The following is a 21,682-nucleotide window of genomic DNA, read 5'->3' as shown; positions in this document are numbered from 1 at the left end:
CAAACCCATCGGGGTTCACGTGTCATTCTTGGTAGATCGTAGGAGTAGATAATTTTTGGGGCAAATGACTGGTTCAGCGCCTCCCACAACTGAACCATTACTATATCAAATTAAGTGGTAAGAAATGTGGTATGATCATGACCTCGATCTTCATATTTGCAAGCACGCGTAAATGCAAAAAATGTGTTTGAAAATACACAAACACTGTTTTGGAACATCAATACATGATAGCAAGAGGCCTTTGGCCCGACGACATCATGAGTGTACTAAGGTGCTAGAAGAAAAGAGGTCAGGAATTCAGCTTCCCTCCATATGCTAAAGATTTCATATTATTTTTTCTTGTGAACGATAAGACTTGAATTTGAATGTATAACCTAGAAAGGACTAACTTTATTCGTGGACTAACTAGGTCTTTTCTTAGTGAGCTAATATGAACTAACTTAATTTACATTTTAGTTAATTAGTAATTTTCCATTGTTGGTGATTTTATAAATACCGATAAACACATTTCAAATTTGTCTCGAGACTAAAAGTTTAAAAAGTAGATAAAAATGAACACAACATTTAGGTTTTAGTCATAATTTTTGTTTTGTAAATTCTTCTCGTTAAGATGAATGAAAAAGTACTAGCTAATTCAAATTCCAAAAAAAAAAAAATTACATAAAAGTTGGACCACAAAGATCCTAAATCTCTAATAGTCATCGATGTAATTGTCTTGAAGATGGTGACAACGGCAATAATACCAACAAATTCCGGAGAGACATACAACATGGTTGATGGAGGCAGGGGCAGCCAGCAGCCACGACCCCCAAATTTCAAAACATCAAGAAGTATTCTACATAAAGGTATATATTCCAAAACTAATAATTTGATATCAAAATATTACCATTACATCTTTAAACCATGAACAATATTATCTTAACCCTTTAAATTCTTAGTTTTTTTATGAACATCCTCTTCATGAAAATTCAGTTTCTTCCGCCACTTGGTTTACGGATGATTAGGCTCTTGATATTTTTCAAATTTGTCTTGAGACTAAAAGGTTTATGTAGGCTCTTGATATTTTCTTACTTGCGGATGCCCCAAGATTTTGTTTCATTATATGTGAAGATAAAATCCTCAAAAAGTAGAACCACCAAAGGAAATCCATTGTTTTCTTCCTTTTCTTAAACGTTTTGTTAAAGAATTTATTTCCCATATCCAGGGCAGATGGGACAGGGAGAGAGAGAGGCAAAACACGTTTATTTGAGCTGCCTAAATTCTCTGGAAACCTGTTTTGAAGGATGGCTGCCAAACACTCCAAACTTGAAAAATGGAAAATGAAAAGCCCGGCAGCCAAACACCCTCTAAATGGGAAGCGGGGGGGCTGCTGCCCCAAGGCGGCAGCATTGTGCTGCTTTGACCCGTTTGCGGGCCCACCCCGGTCTCGCTCCGATGATCGGAAACGTTCACTTTGTAGAGCTCGTTGAGTAGAACAATTATGCAAAAAATCAGCTTAATTGGATATCATTAAGTGCCTAATCGAAACCTTTTTATCTTGAAAAAAATGGATCTGAAACACTGGATCAAATCCATTGTAACCCATGGACCGAGAGTTATATGGGCTCCGATCAGGCACTTAATGATATCCAATTAAGCTGATTTTTTGCATAATTGTTCTACTCGACGAGCTCTACAAAATGAACGTTTACGATCATCGAAGCGAGACCGGGATGGGCCCGCAAATGGGTCACAGCAGCACCCCGCTTCCCTCTAAATGGGGCTCTTTTTCTGTTTGTCTACAATTATAGGGATTTCTTCTTTCTTTTGTTTTTTTCTTAGCCACATAATCTTTCAAAATGTCATCCCTTCTGCTCTCAATTTCCATACCGCACTTGCACTCTCCATCTTTGATATCTTATCGGTGAATGTTAGTAGTTTGGGGATGTTTTTAATGGATGTTTTCACGCTTGCCCTACCGCCCATGCACGTGCACAGAAATTATGTACTTCATTCGTCTCTTTTTAAGTGTTCCGTTTCGTAACTCCAACTTAATATCATCATTACATTTTTCACATCAACTTTTACCTCAACTTTCCCTACTTACCATTTATGAAAACATCATCATTACACTTTTACTCACTTACTTTTTAAAATAGAATATACTTTTAGGGGCAAAATGGAAAATGTATCCACTTTTACCCACTAACTTTATAAAATGAACACTTATTAAGAGACAGCTCAAAATAAAATACCGAATACTCCATTAAAAAGGGGATGGATGGAGTATTTTTGATTTCTTCTGCTCCCACTTTTCTTCTTTTACAGATTCCAGGTACAGCACGTGATCAGAGGGCCCACGCCCACCATATGCCGTCCATTTGTTGTATTCCCCATGCCCGACAAGGTTGGGTCCTCCACGTTCACATCCATCCAGACCCATCTTTAAATTGCCAAATACCGTCCGGACCTCAGTGACATAATCCTCCCAAATCCCGCGATCCCGCTCTCAATTTCTGCGATGTGGTTGCACTCTCAATTTTTCCTCTCACAAATTTCAATAATTTGAATTGTATTTCAAAGGCACTTTCACACTTGAGTTTCCGCTCTCGCACGTACGAATGTCACTTAGGTTCAGACAGAATGATTCTCAAAAAACTAAAAACAAGAAAGAGTCCAGACAGAAAATTACAGAACCATGGTAAATGCTCAAATCGTAAGCACGTTTTTCTGTCAGATTTTTGTGCAGAGAGAAAGTCTGTGAGTTCCTGAATTTTGGTTTCTGCATTGCATATTTAGGACTTGCAAAATAGTATCAAATAAGATGGAGATTAGCATCGTAAACAACCGAGTCATTTTATATTAAGTTTTTGCTAACCTCCACCCATTAGACGGAAGATAATATGTATATAATGATAAATAAATTTAGATTTTAAAACACATTTCACGGATATTAATACATTTTTTTTAATATCGATACACTTTCTATCTATTATCCCCGTCAAATAGACGGAAGTTTGCATTTTCCTTTCTATTATTTTTCAGTGGATAATACAAGATCTCGAAGTTATTGATAGGTACAAAGTGATTCATGAGGTAGGATAGTGGTGATGGTGGAAGGTGGCAGCTGTGGAGAGATAGAAATGCAAGGTTGCGGGAAGATGGCGGCGGTGGTTTGGAGAGGTGGGTGGCTTACAATTTCCTGTAAATTCAATCAGAAGTATGAAATCTTTTTTTTCTGTCAAAGAAGAAAGTGTTAGGTATGTCATACCGAAGCATTGCCCCGTCACATCATACCGCAGACTCTACCGAACCTAAAGACTCATGGCATGCGGCTGGTGTTTGGAACAGGTTCGACCCCAGCAAGGCGGGCTTAGGAGACTCATACTCGGACCTTATCCAACCAGGTTCGACTTTTCACTGTTGACTTATCCAACCAGGTCGGACCTTATCCAACACGCCATTGGTGTAAAGTATGAATACCAGATTTATTTTTTACCACTTACTGCATTCAATTTTGAGTGCTGAATCGAATTATAAACATCTAGAAAAATCTAGGACTGAAGGGACCATGTGCAATGCGTGACATAACTGCACCCTCACTCAAATCAACAAACAATTGCCTTATTCCTGTAATCTGAAAAGGAAAAAAAAAAACGCGCGCTGGGGCTAGCTTCAAAAAAAATTGCTCTAGATAATACAAAACCATGACGATATTGATTGGTGAGTTTGATAGTGTACACATTGTCTCACTGCCAAATTTTTAAGTACAAAAGCTCATAAAATTTCAATCAGAAGACAATAGCTTTTGGCATGGACTTCAATATTGCAATCCCACTTGAAAGACCAGATATCAATCAACAGTTACAACAATGTGAATACAAGAATCATGTTGATAGCTATACCTCTACCCCATGCAAGCTCTCTGCGTTTTGCATCGCACTGTCGGATTTACTACAAGATTCACTGGTCCCGGATCCTGTCTTTTCTAAATGTTGCAGGAAATCCATCACCAGAGGATCAGTCCATGGAGCGCCACGAGGAGCCTCGGCGCCAGCAACCCACCCTAAATGGCCCCCTTTGGGTGTGACTATTAAAAGACAGTTTGGGTTTTCCTGAGATAGCAGCACATGATTCTCAGAGGGTTAGGAAGAGAAGCGTTACATCAAACTGAACAAAGCATGTTTACTAATTTAGGCACAAAACACATGCTCATCTGGCATGTCGAAAAGTATGACAAAACTTTAGATATGGGGACGTAAAAGAGGATGTACAGTTTGAAAAAGGGTTTTGCATTCCTGCGAATGCTTGGTTTTCGCTCGGGTTGGAGTCATTCCCTTGTTCTCATATCTAGTTTTGTTCAAATCCCAACTCAACCGCTCACAGAAGCGAAAAAGAAAATAGAAAAGCCTTATTGGTTGGCAGTTCGACGCAACCCTACTAAACAAAACCGCACCTCAAGCTCGAATATTGAAACTTCTAGACTATCTCCTGCAGGAGATACATACGAAAGAACAAAAAGAAAGAAACCTTTTCTAGCCAGAAAATGGCTCCAACGTTGAAAGAAAACAAACATGGGATAAACTCATTAACACAATAATAGTACAACCATGCAAGCTTGTCGTCACACGATTTGTTGGGTAAAAAACCCGATCACCCGCACAACGGAAATGTAACGAAAAAACAATCACACACAAAAGAGACCCAAGATTACGTGGTTCCCCAAACTCGGGTACGTCCACGGAGAGAGAACAACTTCTACTAATATTGAATGAGTACAATGAGATACAAAATACCCTACTCTAGCTCTCAAGCTCTCGGTATTTTTATACCTCCCACAAACTCACCAATATTCTCACACAATTTTGCTCTCTGCCTTTTTTTCCTTTCACTCACACAGCACACTTGACTTTTCTCTTGGTTCTCTGCCTTTTTTTACTCACTTGTCACACACGGCACAGTAAGCCTATTAATAGGCTTGACAAAGGCTGGCACACGCCTCTTCATCTGCCGAGATATATCTTGAACTAGCCACAAATGCTCCTTGGGACTTTCCAAGCACAGCCGGCTAATTAAAGAGAGAATTCTAGAGCCAAACAGCCAACCCATTTCACTGCTGCACCACCGAACCAATTAAAAAACAAACTAACCATAATTATTTCCTTTTTCTTTTTCAATATCACATGGGCAAAACCCAACAAACACCCCCTTTTGCTCATGTGAAATTGCACCCCCTTGCTCAGGCACCCCGCACCCCCTCACCGGGTGTCTAGTCGAAAATATCGGAGACCAAATTTGGTGTGAAAGAAACCCTCTTCCTTGCGGACAAATTTCCTTCAACTTTTTCAAAAACCAACAATTGAGGCACTTCCTTCTCAATGTTGCTCTCCACACATAAGGACTCGCTTGTTTGCGCCTTCACACGCCATACTTGTGTATACCGACGCCCATAATTTTTGCTTGCTCGGTATCTACCATTTGCACGCCACACTTCAACTCGATCTTGAAGCTTGTATAAATTGCCTGCCATTTTTCCTTGCAACATCACTTTATCATTCTTGAAAACCTCAAGAACATCATCCCTTGTCGCAAAACTACAACCCTTTGAATGTAACATTCCCAAAGAAATTAAAATTTTCCTTAGTCCCGACAGATGTCGAACTCCGGTCAACCTCACAACTCTTCCATCGGCCATACGAAAACATACCATTCCTATGCCAACAACCTTATTCACCGTGTTGTTTGCCATCCTAACGGTACTTCCATCACAAGTCTCATACGAATAAAAATATTTTCTATTTGAACACATATGGAAAGAACAACCGGAATCCATAACCCAATCAAAATTCTCCATACCTTCCGAAGTCACCGTGAGCAAATCACCTTCATTTTCGGTGGAGCTCTCAACCACCGCCGCTTCGGATTTTTCCTTCTCTTGCTCTATCTTGGCTTTGAGCTTTGGGCAAAACTTCAATATATGGCCTTCTTCGTTACAAAAATAGCATTTCCTTTTGTCAACGGCCCGCGACTCGCCACCTCGTGAGTGTGAACGCCCCCTTGGCTTGGACCCATTTTGCCTTTCGGTCGTCCGCCCTCTAGCTTGACTACCGGAAGATGCAACCATGGCACGATCCTCCGATATCCTCTCGCTCTCCTTCCTCCTCATCGACTCATGGGATAGGAGTGTAGCAATAACCTCATCAAGTCCGAGAGTGTCTTTCCCGAACAACAATGTAGTTTGGAGATGCTCATATGATATCGGCAAGGAAACCAATAAAATGATCGCCTTATCTTCCTCCTCAATCTTTGCGCCAATGGCTTCCAACTCCGTTATTAGCCGATTGAACTCATCCAAGTGCTCATTAATATTTCCTCCCTCGGACATACTTAACGCATACAATTGCTTCTTTAACGACAACCTATTCGTCAAAGACTTGGACTTGTACCTACTCTCCAACTTCGCCCAAAGTTCTGCCGGCTCCGTTTCATTGATGACTTCTCGGAGAGTGCTATTCCGGAGATACAATTGGATGGTGCTATTTGCAAGCTCTCTCATCTCCTCCCATTTATCTTCCTTCATTTCTTCCGGCTTTTCGGATTTCGGCTTGAGTGCCTTCACCAAACCTTCTCTCACCAAAATATTCCTCACCCTTTGTTGCCAAAGAGTGAAATCATTGTGCCCATTGAAAAGCTCAACCGCGAACCCGGTGCTTTTCCCCGCCATAACGTAGCTCTGATACCACTATTGGGTAAAAAACCCGATCACCCGCACAACGGAAGTGTAACGAAAAAACAATCACACACAAAAGAGACCCAAGATTACGTGGTTCCCCAAACTCGGGTACGTCCACGGAGAGAAAACAACTTCCACTAATATTGAATGAGTACAATGAGATACAAAATACCCTACTCTAGCTCTCAAGCTCTCGGTATTTTTATCCCTCCCACAAACTCACCAATATTCTCACACAATTTTGCTCTCTGCCTTTTTTTCTTTTCACTCACACAGCACACTTGACTTTTCTCTTGGTTCTCTGCCTTTTTTTACTCACTTGTCACACACGGCACAGTAAGCCTATTAATAGGCTTGACAAAGGCTGGCACACGCCTCTTCATCTGCCGAGATATATCTTGAACTAGCCACAAATGCTCCTTGGGACTTTCCAAGCACAGCCGGCTAATTAAAGAGAGAATTCTAGAGCCAAACAGCCAACCCATTTCACTGCTGCACCACCGAACCAATTAAAAAACAAACTAACCATAATTATTTCCTTTTTCTTTTTCAATATCACATGGGCAAAACCCAACACGATTCAACTCACTGGACTCAACAATTGTTGCAGTTTCCAGCCCCCTTAGCTTATGCTACTAAACATTTAAAAAATACTAGGACAGTAGGACCTGATATGGCACATATGTAATTACGATTGGCACCATTAGTGAAGGCCAGAGGCCGAGCCAACAAGTACAAGCAATTTCACAAGAAAACTCAAGGACCAGAGAAGGCCAAATCTAAGTAGAGGCAAAAAGAGATGACAGATGGCTAAGGAAGAATGGGTTTGAGCAGTGAGAGGGATGAATAACGAAGTGAATCCACACGGCCAACCAGGTAGTTGAAAGTGGCGGATTACCCTAGTTGATACAGAACTATACATTTGGACAGCACCAATAAGAGGAGAAAGAGAAGACAAATGTAACGAAGGATTATCAAACCACTAGGCTACCTCATTCTACGTTTCTACCTGCAGTAAGAAGACATATAATGGAAAATCTTGAAACCTAAACAAAAAAGAATTCCTCACTTCACAAATTTTACCTTTTTTCCTTTTAGAACCAATTCCGTGAAAGATAAACTTATATGAAACTAAATGATCCTCTCACTTAAACTTTGTTTTCAGAGAAACTAAGATCAAAAAGGAAATAGCAACCTGCCACAAGAGAGATTAAAACAGGATTGCGTATAGAATTTATGTGATCACGTAATAAATGATGTACAAAATGATGCTGTAACACGAGAGATGATCCTGCATATAATTTGAGAGAGAGACCTGAATATCTTTCCGAGGGATTCCTCTAGATGGAGCAATTGGATCATTTGCAGCCTGTGAACCATGGAACGAAATGCATTACAGAACAAGAAATAATGTTCCCCCTCTTTTGATTTCCACTTGAATAAGTGGCACATCCAAAGTTTGACTACTAATCATTTGAGAGTTGTCTCACTTTTGATTCTGAACTCAATCAAAATGTTTCGCAATAACTGAACATCTATTGTAAATTACTTCTTCTTCCCTTTACTCTATCGTCTCACAAGGTTGCAAGCATTTTGCCAAGTAGTGTATGTGTCCAGTTGTAGCTACAGCTTGGCAAGAAAATAGAAACAATGGCTGAATATAACTACATTTAAAACAACAAATCTTCAAGTCCTTTACAATCTATGGACATATCAGAATACCACACATGACACAACCAATAGGTCCAATACTCTCCTAACTCTAGCGAAAAAACACTTCTTTGATGCCCAGTTGCCCACATTCATGAGGGGTAGGTCAGTTGGTCTACAACTAACCTAAGCAAGTGGAGGTTTTGCATTTGACACTTAAAAGGTCTAACTCCTCTCTACCCTTTGGGCCACCGGCAAAACATAACCATTCTCAGGGGTCTCGGGTTTGCCCAGTATTGTGGGTGGTGGCCCTGGTGGGGGAGTACCTAGACCCACGGTTTCCACTCAAGGAGTTCCTCTTCAAAAAACATAGTAAACATAGACCATTCGAAAGCTTAGGAAAGAACTGGACCCACCATATCCTGATCAAACTGAACCGAGCTGAACCAAACCCAAGTCTACTCTAAAGTGAAGAAGCTCAAAAAAACGAGCCCTCAAACGGGTCTTTAATAAGAATGAAAACAAAATACAGTGCTGGCCGGACCACAGAACAAGAACATGACCAGATTTTTATATCAGAAATCTTACAACTTTATCAGTAAGTAGGTAGAAATTACCACTATATAGTATATAGTATCTGAAATGGTACACAAATTACCTGAATGCAAAGCAAAGGTGTGCGCACGTGCTTAATGGAATCTGAACTGCTTGAGTTGGAATAGTACTCATCCACTGACTTGAAACCAAATGAAACTGCCAAGATGAACAGACAAATTATGAGGAGACAGCATGATGTAAAAGATGCTGTTTGAAATTATGTGATAATCATACCTCGGGTTAACCCATCATCAAAATCCCTGACAGACTTGGCATTTGCAGCCAATTGGATATTGTATTCACCTTCCATCTCTTCAAATAAAAGAGCATGCCTACAAAAAAGAAAGACATGACAATTCCAGTAGCCGATCTGTAAATAGAGATCTCCACTATTCATGTCAAGAAAGAAAAGAATATATACATATCACATGATTACTTCTTGAAAATTTTGCATAGAGAGCTAGCAAGAGCTTTGTCATAGACAATGTTAAATCCCTTACGAAAGTCCTCATCCGCAATGACCAAATTGAAAGGATTACACAAGGACACAGCACCAGAAAGTGGGCAACTGTGGGATTCCTGCAAGAACATGTATGAACTTATGAATGAAATAAAAGAAACATAATCACGAGGAAAAATATGAAGGGAATAAAAAGAAGACGGAAGAATAGCTCATCAGAAGCGGCTCAATGGACTAAACTCTCGCATCAATTAATCGCAATGTCCACAGAGTTCACATCCAAACTTTTTCCCATTTACATACTTGCGATCACTCTTCCGAAAAGCTATTCAGGTTAGATGAACTTCCCATTATCAGTGACCCACAATCGTTTTTCACTACCACATGAACCTTTACTCTCTGAATTTCTCTTTAGTTCTTGCAAAGCCTTCAATTGAACCAAAAAGTAATCACAATCTATTTGGCCCTAGAGCATTCATACACTAAAAGGATGCCTTTTGAATTGAGTAGGGGCTAAAAAGGGATGTGTGTAGTGTAATAACTTGATATAACTGTTTCTTAAGCTCAAGTCACCAAAAATCAGGTCCTCTATCACCATACGATAACTATAACTCGAAAAAAGAAAGAAACATGAACTCGAAGACTGTAGAGAGGATCAGTATCAAATGTACTTCTAGCGAGGGCAGATGCTACACAGAGAAAATATGCACTTAGTGCATGTTACTGTTTTTTTTTATAAGCATAGTGCATGTTACCGTTCCACAAAATACCTGTAAATATGTAAGATAACCGATTGGGATTAGATCATCTGACGGTAAAAATTGGCTTAGCTATTTGAAAAGCACAGAAACGGGCAGGAGCGATAAAACCAAACACAAGGACAAAGAAATGGGAAAAATTAGAGATCACTGGACTTTCATTACCTCACCTGGCCCAAATAGCGAACAAGAATATTCGCACCAAGAGACCAACCAACAGCATATAAATTGGCATTTGGATACCTAGCTGCTACATGAGCCACTACTTCACAAAGATCTTCCAGAAATGAAGCTGAATAGAACTGCACATCAGCTAGTGCCATTAAATAAACCACAAGATATGAGAATGCTTCGCTGCATTCAAATTGCATAACTTGAAAAATACTTGCAATTACTTTGCTTTTCCACGCCAAAAGGATAGGCAAAATCAGAATGGAAACTGCCTTGAATTCATTTTACAACAGAATACATGACTATTGGTTTACTTCCCCTTTATACCCCTACTGACCACGTATGATGTTTATGATTGAGACGTTAAGATACCGGCTAATGGGGATTTTCATTCTATTTATCTTGGTCCAAAATAAATCTTTTAGGCTAACAATAGTTTCATTATCAATGATGTATTTAAGGAAGAAAGTGCATTTCAGTGTGAACAATAGTATGAATTTCTGCAAAAGAAAGAGAAAGCTAATTACTATCCACGATTAAGTACCTGCGGAGTGGTGACAGGGCTACCTCCACAACCACGGCTATTAAAGACGACAACTCGCCATCCATTGTTTCTAGCTCTTACTAGCATATGCCTGACATAGGTATCATCACTCCCTCCTGTAAGACCTGGCTGCAACTATCCATTGTTAGCACGTCATATTGCATACTATCCTTGCCAATATAAACCAGCTTCATTTGGTTTGTTTAGAAAAGATAGTTTCTTGGCTTGTTGAGGACCAAAATTCACTTATTCCATTGTTTATCCGTAAAAAAACCCATCAGATTAGCCTGAAAAACTCAATGACAATCAATTAATAAAGCTCAAATTCTTTATTAAAAGGCCAAAAATTTAACTTCAGATATCTCAAACAGCTTAGATTTTTTAGCAGAAGTCAAAAAGACCAAAAAAGCCAACTTTCTTTTACATCCTACACCAAGCCGGAATCCAAGCCTTCACTTGGAATTGGAGTGCAATTTCAGTCAATTTCCCATTGAGATGGTTTCAATTCCAATTATACTGCTTGTGTGTAGCCCGTGATCCTCGATCTTCTCCTCCGTTGGTGGCTTGATGGTTGAGTCTTCTCCTAGCCTGCACAGTAAGCGCACGACTAAAGACCAGGCCGGGGGTTGTCCCGACAAGGCCCTCCGGCGTGAGGATAAGTAATGTGCAGAGAGAGTAGGCAGAAGATTATGAGAGTCAGTATGTAGTAGCATGTACCTGTTTAGGGTTACCATTGCTAGGTATTTATAGAGCTCCCTGACTTGCCCTCCAAGCACGGGCATGTGCCTTGCGTGGGCTAGGCGGCGTCGTCATGACGTCACCGGATGAATCTGGTAACCGTTTTGGTGTGAGCTGGCACATTCCTCGTGCGCTCATGATTATCCTTTGGTGTAACCACATCAGCACGCGGAGCGACACGTGAGTGTGCAGGTGGCCGAGCCCGCAAGATCGCGGGGGTAGCCGAGCCTGAAGGGAAGCCGAGCTCGAAGGGAATTCGGGCTAGGCGAACGTCGTCTGCGTAGCAGCCCCCAAATGGTGGCCGAGCCCAGTTGCTTAGCTCTGGGCCAAGCCTGAGCTTCGAGGGAGCATCGAGGGAGACATGGCCGAGCCTAAACTTCAAGGGAGCATCGAGGGAGACATGGCCGAGCCTGAGCTTCAAGGGAGCATCGTGGGAGACATGGCCGAGCCTAAACTTCAAGGGAGCATCGAGGGAGACATGGCCGAGCCTAAACTTCAAGGGAGCATCGAGGGAGACATGGCCGAGCCTGAGCTTCAAGGGAGCATCGTGGGAGACATGGCCGAGCTTGAGCTTCAAGGGAGCATCGTGGCCTTCCATCAAACGTAGCGACTGTGGCCGAACCAGAATATTCGGACCACTACAATAGCCCCTCAACTTCTTCTGCTACAAAGAGTACAGGAGAAGTTGACAATGAGTCTGGCCGAATATCAGTGGCCGAACCGTGATGAGAGCCTTTGCTGGTGCAAGGGCCAAATGTTGTGCGGACTCTAGAAAGCCCCTTGGCGTGAGAAAGTTGGCCGACCGCTATGAGGTCTTCGATGGGGCAAGCGCCGAATGTCATGTGGAATCTAAAAAGCCCCAACGGTTTTGAGAGTTGGCCAACTTGATACGAAGGTCATTGATGGCATAAGCCTCTAAAATGCCCCGACGGTTGAGTGTTGGCCGAAGGCCGTTGATGGCGCAAGCGCCGAACAGTCGATTGGACTCTACAAAGCCCCGACGGTTGAGAGTTGGCCGAAGGCCGTTGATGGCGCAAGCGCCGAACAGTCGATTGGACTCTAAAAAGCCCCGACGGTTGAGGGTTGGCCGAAGGCCGTTGATGGCGCAAGCGCCGAACAGTCGATTGGACTCTAAAAAGCCCCGACGGTTGAGAGTTGGCCGAAGGCCGTTGATGGCGCAAGCGCCGAACAATCGATTGGACTCTAAAAAGCCCCGACGGTTGAGGGTTGGCCGAAGGCCGTTGATGGCGCAAGCGCCGAACAGTCGATTGGACTCTAAAAAGCCCCGACGGTTGAGGGTTGGCCGAAGGCCGTTGATGGCGCAAGCGCCGAACAGTCGATTGGACTCTAAAAAGCCCCGACGGTTGAGGGTTGGCCGAAGGCCGTTGATGGCGCAAGCGCCGAACAGTCGATTGGACTCTAAAAAGCCCCGACAGTTGGGGGTTGGCCGAAGGCCGTTGATGGGGCAAGCGCCGAACAGTCGATTGGACTCTAAAAAGCCCCGACGGTTGAGGGTTGGCCGAAGGCCATTGATGGCGCAACCGCCGAACAGTCGATTGGACTCTACAAAGCCCCGGCGGTTGAGAGTTGGCCGAAGGCCGTTGATGGCGCAAGCGCCGAAGAGTCGATTGGACTTTAAAAAGCCCCGACGGTTGGGGGTTGGCCGAAGGCCGTTGATGGCGCAAGCGCCGAACAGTCGATTGGACTCTAAAAAGCCTCGACGGTTGAGGGTTGGCCGAAGGCCGTTGATGGCGCAAGCGCCGAACAGTCGATTCGACTCTAAAAAGCCCCGACGGTTGAGGGTTGGCCGAAGGCCGTTGATGGCGCAAGCGCCGAACAGTCGATTGGACTCTAAAAAGCCCCGAGGGTTGGCCGAAGGTCGTTGATGGCGCAAGCGCCGAACAGTCGATTGGACTCTAAAAAGCCCCGACGGTTGAGCGTTGGCCGAAGGCCGTTGATGGCGCAAGCGCCGAACAGTCGATTGGACTCTAAAAAGCCCCGACGGTTGAGGGTTGGCCGAAGGCCGTTGATGGCGCAAACGCCGTTTGTATAGGTGTGACCGAAGTCATCGTTTAGATGCTCGGCCTATGCCGGTGTGGAGGAATACTTGGATTGAAATTGTGGTTGCACTCAGCCGTAGAGAAGAACGTCAACTTCAGCATAGGTCGATTGCTTGTAACCATTCGTATGAACGTCGTCTGCGCCGAACCAAACATGACCAAACCTGGCAAACTCGGTCAGTGCCTTGATCGTGTCAGATAAAACTTAGTTGCTCTTATGGACCTAACGGCTATGTCGCCGAAGTGCGGTAGCCTTGAACACAGAGAGTTGGCGGACGGATATGAAGGCCTTTGATGGAGAAAGTGCCAACCGTTGGATCAACCTTCGTGTTGATTCCAGATCGTAGGTTCTAACGTCAAACTGCTCAATCCGAGCCAAAGCATAAGCCCCAACCGTAGTGTGGGGTTTAGGTTCGGCATAATTGTATGTCTTGGGGTGCTTCTTGGTTTGCAAGTGTTGGGTGATTACTGGTGCCGGCAGTTGGGGTGCGGCCGAGGTGAAGGATGCTGTCAAGCTCGGGATTCCCTGGGCCGCACGGTCAGCATAAAACTCTTCAAGAGCACAGAATCTCTCCACGACGCGCATCAACTCTCCCATGCCGTGCGGTGGGCGGATGGCGAGTTCGTCTAGGATCTTGCTGCCGGTTTCCAGACCGTTTTTGAAAGTGCGCGCAGCCCAATATTCATCGATTCCTGGAATTTCATTGAACAGCTGCCAATAGCACTCGGCATATTGCCTGAGAGTTTCGGATGGGAGTTTCCTCATTTGAGATAAGGACTCAGGCTCTTTGGCCGTTTTGTTGCTTGTGATGAAGCGTGTGTTGAAGGCACGTTCAAGGTCGGCCAGGTTCCGTATGGATCCAGCGGGCAACTTGTTGAACCACTGGAGTCCTAGGGAGCCGAGGCTGGACGGGAACGCCTTACATTTTACTTCATCCTTTAGTGTGCAGAGCTCAATTGTCTGCCGGAAGTGGATTAGGTGAGCGTAGGCCTCGCAGGTTGCTGGGTCGAACTTAGTGAATTTGGGCAGATGGAAAGTTGATTCCGGCGCCGTGTTGATGATGTGGGAGGTGAAGGGAGAGACGCCGAGGTCCTTCAGTTTTCTTTCAAATCCTAGGCGCGGCGGTTTGCCGTGCTCGTCCGTCTTTGTTCTCTTTGAAACCCTTTCCTGGTTCTCCTTTGCTGACGCCTTCTCGGCGTCCCTGCGCCGAAGCTTGTCTCGAAGGTCCGTCGTTGTTCGGCGTGGGCCGTCGACGATTTTGTCCTTGTTTCGGCGGGTTCTATTGTCTTCGTTCGCACCCTCGGTGCGTAGGGCCTTCCCGTTTCGCCATGCATGGTGTTCTTCATCTAGATTCTCAGGCGGAATGTTCCCTAGGCGTTCAAAGACATGCGGTCTGGTCCGTGCGGAATCTCGGCTGTGGTGCGAAACAGTTGTGCGAGAGAACTCCGCACGACCAGTTGAGTACGAACTTGTAAATGACTCGGTATCCCTCGTCCTGGTCCGCTCGTGATGGCTTCTAGAACGGTGTGTTTCATATGCGGTGGGTTGCTTGTAGAGGATTATTTCTCTGGCGTCGCCCGGTGCCGAGGTGAAGCCTAGGCGATCTTTTACGGATCCGCGTTGGCCTCCCTCGTTCTGACGCCCATGTGGTGGTGGTGGAGGTGGTGTTTGTCTTCCCCTACCCCCGCCAGATCTTGATGTGGCAGGGGTAGCGTCTTGCTGCACGTGTTGCTTCATTTGGGCCACCTCCGCCCTTAACGCAGCCAGCTCGTTGTCGCGTTCGTCGTCGCGACGCTGTAGTAGACGGATGTAAGCCGCCGTCACGTCGTCTGAAACTGGTGAGAGTCCGGATCTAGGGGCGAGGGAGATGGACATATGCCTTTCGTGGGGTGTTGGGGAGATGACATTTCCACAAGCGTCTTTGGCCCCCGAAATGGCTGCGTCCGTCAGATCTCCGCCCATGGTGAGTGGTTTGGTCGTTGTTTTACGAAGGAGTGAAAGGGTTTGGAGGATGTAAGAGCCGTTTGAATCAGAAGCGCTTCACGTCGGGTTCACCAATTGTGTGGCCCGTGATCCTCGATCTTCTCCTCCGTTGGTGGCTTGATGGTTGAGTCTTCTCCTAGCCTACACAGTAAGCGCACGACTAAAGACCAGGCCGGGGGTTGTCCCGACAAAGCCCTCCGGCGTGAGGATAAGTAATGTGCAGAGAGAGTAGGCAGAAGATTATGAGAGTCAGTATGTAGTAGCATGTACCTGTTTAGGGTTACCGTCGCTAGATATTTATAGAGCTCCCTGACTTGCCCTCCAAGCACGGGCACGTGCCTTGCGCGGGCCAGGCGGCGGCGTCGTCGTGACGTCACCGGATGAATCTGGTAACCGTTTTGGTGTGAGCTGGCACATTCCACGTGCGCTCATGATTATCCTTTGGTGTAACCGCCTCAGCACGCAGAGCGACACGTGAGTGTGCAGGTGGCCGAGCCCGCAAGATCGCGGGGGTAGCCGAGCCTGAAGGGTAGCCGAGCCTAAAGGGAAGCCGAGCCCGAAGGGAATTCGGGCTAGGCGAACGTCGTCCGCGTAGCAGCCCCCAAATGGTGGCCGAGCCCAGTTGCTTAGCTCTGGGCCGAGCCTGAGCTTAGCTCTGGGCCGAGCCTGAGCTTCGAGGGAGCATCGAGGGAGACATGGCCGAGCCTAAACTTCAAGGGAGCATCGAGGGAGACATGGCCGAGCCTGAGCTTCAAGGGAGCATCGTGGCCTTCCATCAAACGTAGCGACTGTGGCCGAACCAAAATATTCGGACCACTACAGCTTGCATTTGCATGCTACGAGTGTCTTAAATTGTGTACGTGCAGAGAAAAACGACTACCACTTACCTGTAAAATGAGGGCGGGAGAAGTTATCTCAAGCATCTTATTTCTTTACCAAAAACCCATAAATCGTAACTTTAGATATCTCAAACAGCTTAAATTTTTTTTAATCAAAGAGTCCAAAAACAAAAAAGACAACTTTTTTAGATGAAAAATGCTAACTAAAGCCCATTGCACTTTGCATAACAACACCTGGAAACTCGGGATCGTAAATGGATTCGAGCAAAATGTGTATTGATATCCCTTAGAAGTGCATAAATATCTGTGAAAGTTGCATTAGAGTTCTAACCGTTTTGTCTTTTTGTGTATTATCTCGTGCTCAATGTGGTCACATTAGCCGGACCCTTTTTAGATATCCTAAACCAAGCCGGAATCCAAGCCTTCAATTGGAATTAGAGGGCTAGTTAAGTCAATTTCCAATTAAGATGGTTTCAATTCCCAATTCCAATTCTACTGCTAGAATTTTCATGCTTACGTCTGTGGAAATTGTGTCTGTTCAGAGAAAAAAAGGAGTTCAAACCGCTAACCAATAAAATGAGGACGGGAGAGGATTCCGTCAGAAGACGATCGTCACCGGCGACCCAATCGAGAGCGACGGCCCCGTCGTCCTTGGTCCTGAGACACTGACGGCGGAACCTGACGGCGGGACAAGAGCGGAAGAAGGCGGCGAAGATGGTCTCAACGTGGCAGTTCCAACCGATGATAGGATACGGGTGGTAAGGACGGTCGATGGTTTTCAATGCGGGTAGGAATGAGTCCCCGACGACTTCGAGCGACGGGTGAGGGCGGCGGTCGTCGGGCATTGCGACGGCGGCGTTGGTGGTGGCGTGGAGGGAGGTCGGGGTGGGGCGGCGGATGAGGCGGAAGGAGGTGAGTGGGGATGTAGAGCCTACGGAGGCTCTCGACATTCGTAGTGAGTGGCTGTTTGGGGAGAATACTGCAGGGTGTATTTCGGTGATAATCTAATCGAAAAGGGAAAATTCTATGTACCCCGAAAAAGAGTACCCAGAAATTATTCCGAATTTGAAAATTAATTGTTCAGATTCACTCAATCGAAAAGTCATAAAGTCGGATATGTTTGGAACATGTGGAAAAGAAAAAAAAATGAAAGGAAAATGAGAGAAAAAAGGAAAAAAAAATTATTATTTTTAAAATTTAAAATTGTTATTTTATATTCTCTTTCTCTTTCAACAAAATAATAGAAAGGAATTTTTTTTTCTTTTCCTTTCCTAAAGTTTCAAAGAGAGCCTCAGTGCGTGTGAAAGAGAAAGTGAAATCTAATGTGATCCGAATTAATTAGTCAACTAATGATGTCCAATGAGACGTGTGCGTGCATGCTTTTATTATAAAATCAGTGTGGCATCCATTGCTTTTATTATTTTATTATAATACTCTATCTTTTGAGTATTAAATTAAACCTTACTCTCTCTTTTGGTCAAAGAAAAATGATTTTCATTCATGAGAAGCCCAATGGCATTTACAACAAAAAGTTTTCATCCAAAAATTCTGTGATCAGAAACTAGTAAAACCAACTCGAAAAATAAGAGACAAGCAAATTAGTATTGGAGAAAATAGATTTATGGCATTTTTTGAGCTTTGTTTAAAGTGGGTACCACATGTTCATGCGGTCGGACCCATATACTGTTGCGTTCGTCTTCATAAGGAGATTTAGAGCGAACATGTGGTTGGCTAAAATCAATTATTGGTGAATGAAAAATTGACCATAAAAATGCCCACATGAACATTAGTAGATGAGGGGAAAAAACCTTAAACTCCCAATAAGTTGGGATGGAGGCATGGGTAAAAATGCAATCACCATAGAGCCAATCCTAAATGGGAGTGAGAAGGTCGGGGACGTATTTCTACCTCAAGTTGGACACTAGGGCTCGGGGATCCTGCAGTGTGGCCTTGCATGGCAGGGATTGTAGGGCACAAAAACTACTTTTATTGGTTATCAATAAGCTAGGATATTAACTGACAGAAAAGGAAAAAAAAAAACATCCTTCAATGCACTTTTTACATTTTGCAATATATATTCACACACTCTTATACAATTTCACACATTTAAATACACATTTTAAACCTTAATGAACAGTCTGATAGGCTGTTTTTAGCATTTCCAAAGATGACAGAAGAAGGAAATTAATTGCTGAGATGAACGGCCATATCGGCCGCTTGACAGCATCTCCCAATCCGGTGTAACATCACTTAAATTGATCAACTCCAACAAGTATCAACATTGTCGAAAGTTTTTTACTATTTCTTTCTGTCTTGAGGCTTTCTTCCTTCATTTGCGATTTGGTTTCTCCAAATGCTTGTGCTTTTCCTCATCAGACATAAACGCAGTGACTGGAAATGTCTTCCTGATGCCCATCGGAGTCTTGAACTGAATTTTGCGGCTCTCTGGATCGTCAAAACAGATCATCTCGGCTACAGGTACCCATACCAAGAGCTGCTTGGTCTTGACACCTCTGATCTTTTTCATTCTGTTCTTCTCTAAATAAGCTGTCAACTCCTTGGCATAGCTCACTTGGGTATTAGCCCCTTCGAAAAAGTGCTCAATCGGCGTCTTCTGCTTCATCCACACGAAGCCCGTTTCGTGCACTCTTCCGCACTCTTCCATGTCTCTGAGGGGGAGGATTCCTTTCGGAAATCCGAGCTCTTCAAGCAGCTCTGTGGACTGGCGAAAGCATGGTTCCGGTCCGTACACAATCTCAGCTCCTTTGCGTTCGTCGTCTCTGGACTTGTTGCTAACCATGGCCATGGCCATTTTCCAAATGGGAATGCAGAGAGGCTAGAATTAAGGAGTAGTACTCCTTTGTTTGACTTAGTATGATATTTCAATGGGTGTTGAGGTTGAAAAGGTGAAGTCCAAAATGTTGTAATTGCTTCTTATATTATTATGATGATGCCACACGGTTGGTGGTATTCACCTACCACATATATAAATATATACACACACATACACACACGATGATAAAAAGAAACAAAACCTACGTTATGATTACTGATAGGAGGGAGTGAATATTCATACACAAGATAGCCACATTGGTCATATTAGTTAAAATTTTGCAAGTCCTTGTAGAATGATGATCGTGTCGTTTTCGTATCAAAAATAATTAATAAAACGAAACAATTACTACTACTCAAATGAACAGTGGTAAATATTCCGAGTATCGCTCCACAGGGATTATAAGGCTGAGTTACAGTTTTTCCAATTAATTTCTATCTTAATCCAAGAAAAATATGATTGATTGATAGTTTCCTAAAATTATTAAACAGTAATTAAAGTGTAGAAAAGAGTTGATGGGAAAAAGCTCTAGGGTTTCGAATCCACTTTTCCCCCTCGTAACATAAATATGTTTCGATTATAGGTTAACTATTCGAATCAATTCGGATACCGTAGGATTGCAAGCCCTAGCGATATCTCCTAAAGATAATTTATGAATCACCAATCAGTATGGACTATCTTCGCCTAGCATGAATCGTCTTATTAGCACGAACTGTCTCTAATCAAGTACAGATCGTCTCATCGGCACGACTCGTATTACATAGTATAATCCATCTAATCAGTTATCACAAAACAATTAAAACCGTTATATGAACGTGCATAAAACCTAGGATTTCATACATAAGATTTGCTGGAAAGAAATAACATCATAAACAAATCCTTGAAAGTCATACAATTGTGATTCGAATAATAAAACCTAAATCAAAACATAAAAGGATTACTCAGAGTTCGAGTTTCATCTACACCCTAGAAGAAGAAGTTAGCCGGCCATGAGGATGAGCATCTCAGTTGATGTTTTCCCACTCGAAGCCGCTGCGTCCTTCGGTCGTCCAATTTCTTAACCCCGTTCCCAAGCTGACTGCCGAAGGCAGGGGGATGAATAGTACATATATTAGGGTATTACCATTGTAATCGCATAGTGGGTCCCTTGGGCTTTATGAAATAACGCATCAGCAATTCTTCATTCAACCATTTTGCACTTTGAGCCCAACTTTCATTAAACTCTTCTTTTTATCCAATTTCTTGGACAACAAGCTCGAGCAACCTATAAACAAAATAGAAGCAAAATAAATATTAGATAACAAATATAAGTGACTAACAAGTATAATTTGGAGAGCCAAAATATCAATATTTCGGCACTTATCAAATGACTTCTTCCTTTTTTGATAGCTAGCTCGGTTGTTCGGGTCATGCATCGACTAATTCCTGAGAAACTGATCATACCGTCCACTTACAAGACACCCAATTAAATCCATGAAAAAACTTTGTATGAACTAGTCCTACAAGAGGTGATGGTGCCTAAAACGTTTCCACCTTGTATGATTAACCTTTGATACAAGCAATGTGCTAGTTTACTAGTGTTGGGAAATTGTGAATGAATTGGGTGACCATTGGCCTTCTAAGGCTTTTGGCTTTCCCAGGCTCATCAATTTCCCTTATTCATGGTGGAGGTTTTTTCTTTGTTCATTGCTGTAAATTCACGGCTCGTATTCATGGTGGAGCAGCTCAAAGGTTTTCTTGTCGCTCTATAATGGGCAGTCCCATCTTAGACTCAACACACCAACTCCGAGTTCCATACTACTTTTACTGAGTTCATTCTTTGTGTGAGAGAGAGGCAGACGTTGATTTAGTCAGCCAAGGCTACTTACGGTGGTGTTCTACGGGTAATGTTCCGAGCCGGATCAATTTTGGAAGATAGACGCCGATTAACCTCAATACCTTCCGGTAGGTGATGAATCTATTTTAAGGACACTGTGTGAAACACAGATTTCGGTTCACAACTCTATATTGTATTCGGTTCACTTTTCTGTATCGATATTTGTATCGCTTTCAATTCAATTGTAATCGGTAGCGTTCAGTTTCTGACTTCTATTATTCTGGACAATTGGATATGGAACGACGGTGGTATAGTTGGGAGACAATGCCATGGATTTGGTTACACAATGTCATTTCTTGTGATCGCTCTAAAAACAGACTTGTGGGTGCAATGTCGAATGCCATAAAAGACTTAATTGAAGCCCTTCCGAACACCAATTGGTTTTTAGGAAAGATGGTGAAAAAGCGATCCAACAAGTGGTATCAGAGCCAGGAAGTCATGAGTTCAAGGCGCGGGAGTG

At 43.5% G+C, this 21,682-nt stretch overlaps 2 protein-coding genes and 1 long non-coding RNA gene across 4 annotated transcripts; 1 reads left to right on the top strand and 2 right to left on the bottom strand.

Moving 5' to 3' along the window:
* Positions 1 to 2,372: 2,372 nt before the first annotated feature.
* LOC131316450 (uncharacterized) lies at positions 2,373 to 4,035 on the top strand. The gene is made up of 2 exons (XR_009197125.1): positions 2,373 to 3,239; positions 3,331 to 4,035. It is a non-coding gene; the product is annotated as an uncharacterized LOC131316450 (long non-coding RNA).
* Positions 3,671 to 17,523, bottom strand: LOC131316447 (embryogenesis-associated protein EMB8). 2 transcript variants are annotated; one of them, XM_058345815.1, is made up of 8 exons: positions 17,083 to 17,523; positions 10,893 to 11,021; positions 10,348 to 10,479; positions 9,396 to 9,538; positions 9,194 to 9,291; positions 9,021 to 9,115; positions 8,028 to 8,081; positions 3,671 to 4,094 (listed from the first exon to the last, which is right to left on the bottom strand). In XM_058345815.1, exons 1-8 carry the CDS (start codon positions 17,461 to 17,463, stop codon positions 3,879 to 3,881), a joined length of 1,248 nt encoding a protein of 415 aa, XP_058201798.1. In that variant the 5' UTR covers positions 17,464 to 17,523; the 3' UTR covers positions 3,671 to 3,878. The 2 variants fall into 2 exon arrangements, with proteins under 2 accessions (XP_058201798.1, XP_058201800.1); XM_058345817.1 differs by lacking the exon at positions 9,396 to 9,538 and having other exon boundaries at positions 10,343 to 10,479; positions 17,083 to 17,517.
* A 1,032-nt stretch (positions 17,524 to 18,555) lies between these two features.
* On the bottom strand, positions 18,556 to 19,422 carry LOC131316449 (uncharacterized). The gene has a single exon (XM_058345819.1). The coding sequence runs from the start codon at positions 19,323 to 19,325 to the stop codon at positions 18,843 to 18,845; it is 483 nt and encodes a 160-aa protein (XP_058201802.1). The 5' UTR covers positions 19,326 to 19,422; the 3' UTR covers positions 18,556 to 18,842.
* Between the last annotated feature and the right edge of the window lie 2,260 nt (positions 19,423 to 21,682).

The sequence above is a fragment of the Rhododendron vialii genome, chromosome 2a (genome assembly GCF_030253575.1).
Source record: "Rhododendron vialii isolate Sample 1 chromosome 2a, ASM3025357v1".
NCBI classification, from domain to species: domain Eukaryota; kingdom Viridiplantae; phylum Streptophyta; class Magnoliopsida; order Ericales; family Ericaceae; genus Rhododendron; species Rhododendron vialii.
The sequence above is the reverse complement of the archived record's forward strand: the minus strand, read 5'-3'. Positions and strand labels throughout refer to the sequence as shown.

What these genes read in the sequence shown, in the direction of transcription:
- LOC131316447 (XM_058345815.1), bottom strand. Translation starts at nt 17,463, where the DNA reads ATGTCGAGAGCCTCCGTAGGCTCTACATCCCCACTCACCTCCTTCCGC. An exon ending in CTCCCGTCCTCATTTTATTG is followed by an intron (nt 11,022 to 17,082) that starts GTTAGCGGTTTG and finishes GGATAGTTGCAG; the next exon opens with CCAGGTCTTACAGGAGGGAG. An exon ending in CTATGCAAAATTTTCAAGAA is followed by an intron (nt 9,292 to 9,395) that starts GTAATCATGTGA and finishes TCTTTTTTGTAG; the next exon opens with GCATGCTCTTTTATTTGAAG.
- LOC131316449 (XM_058345819.1), bottom strand. Translation starts at nt 19,325, where the DNA reads ATGGCCATGGCCATGGTTAGCAACAAGTCCAGAGACGACGAACGCAAA.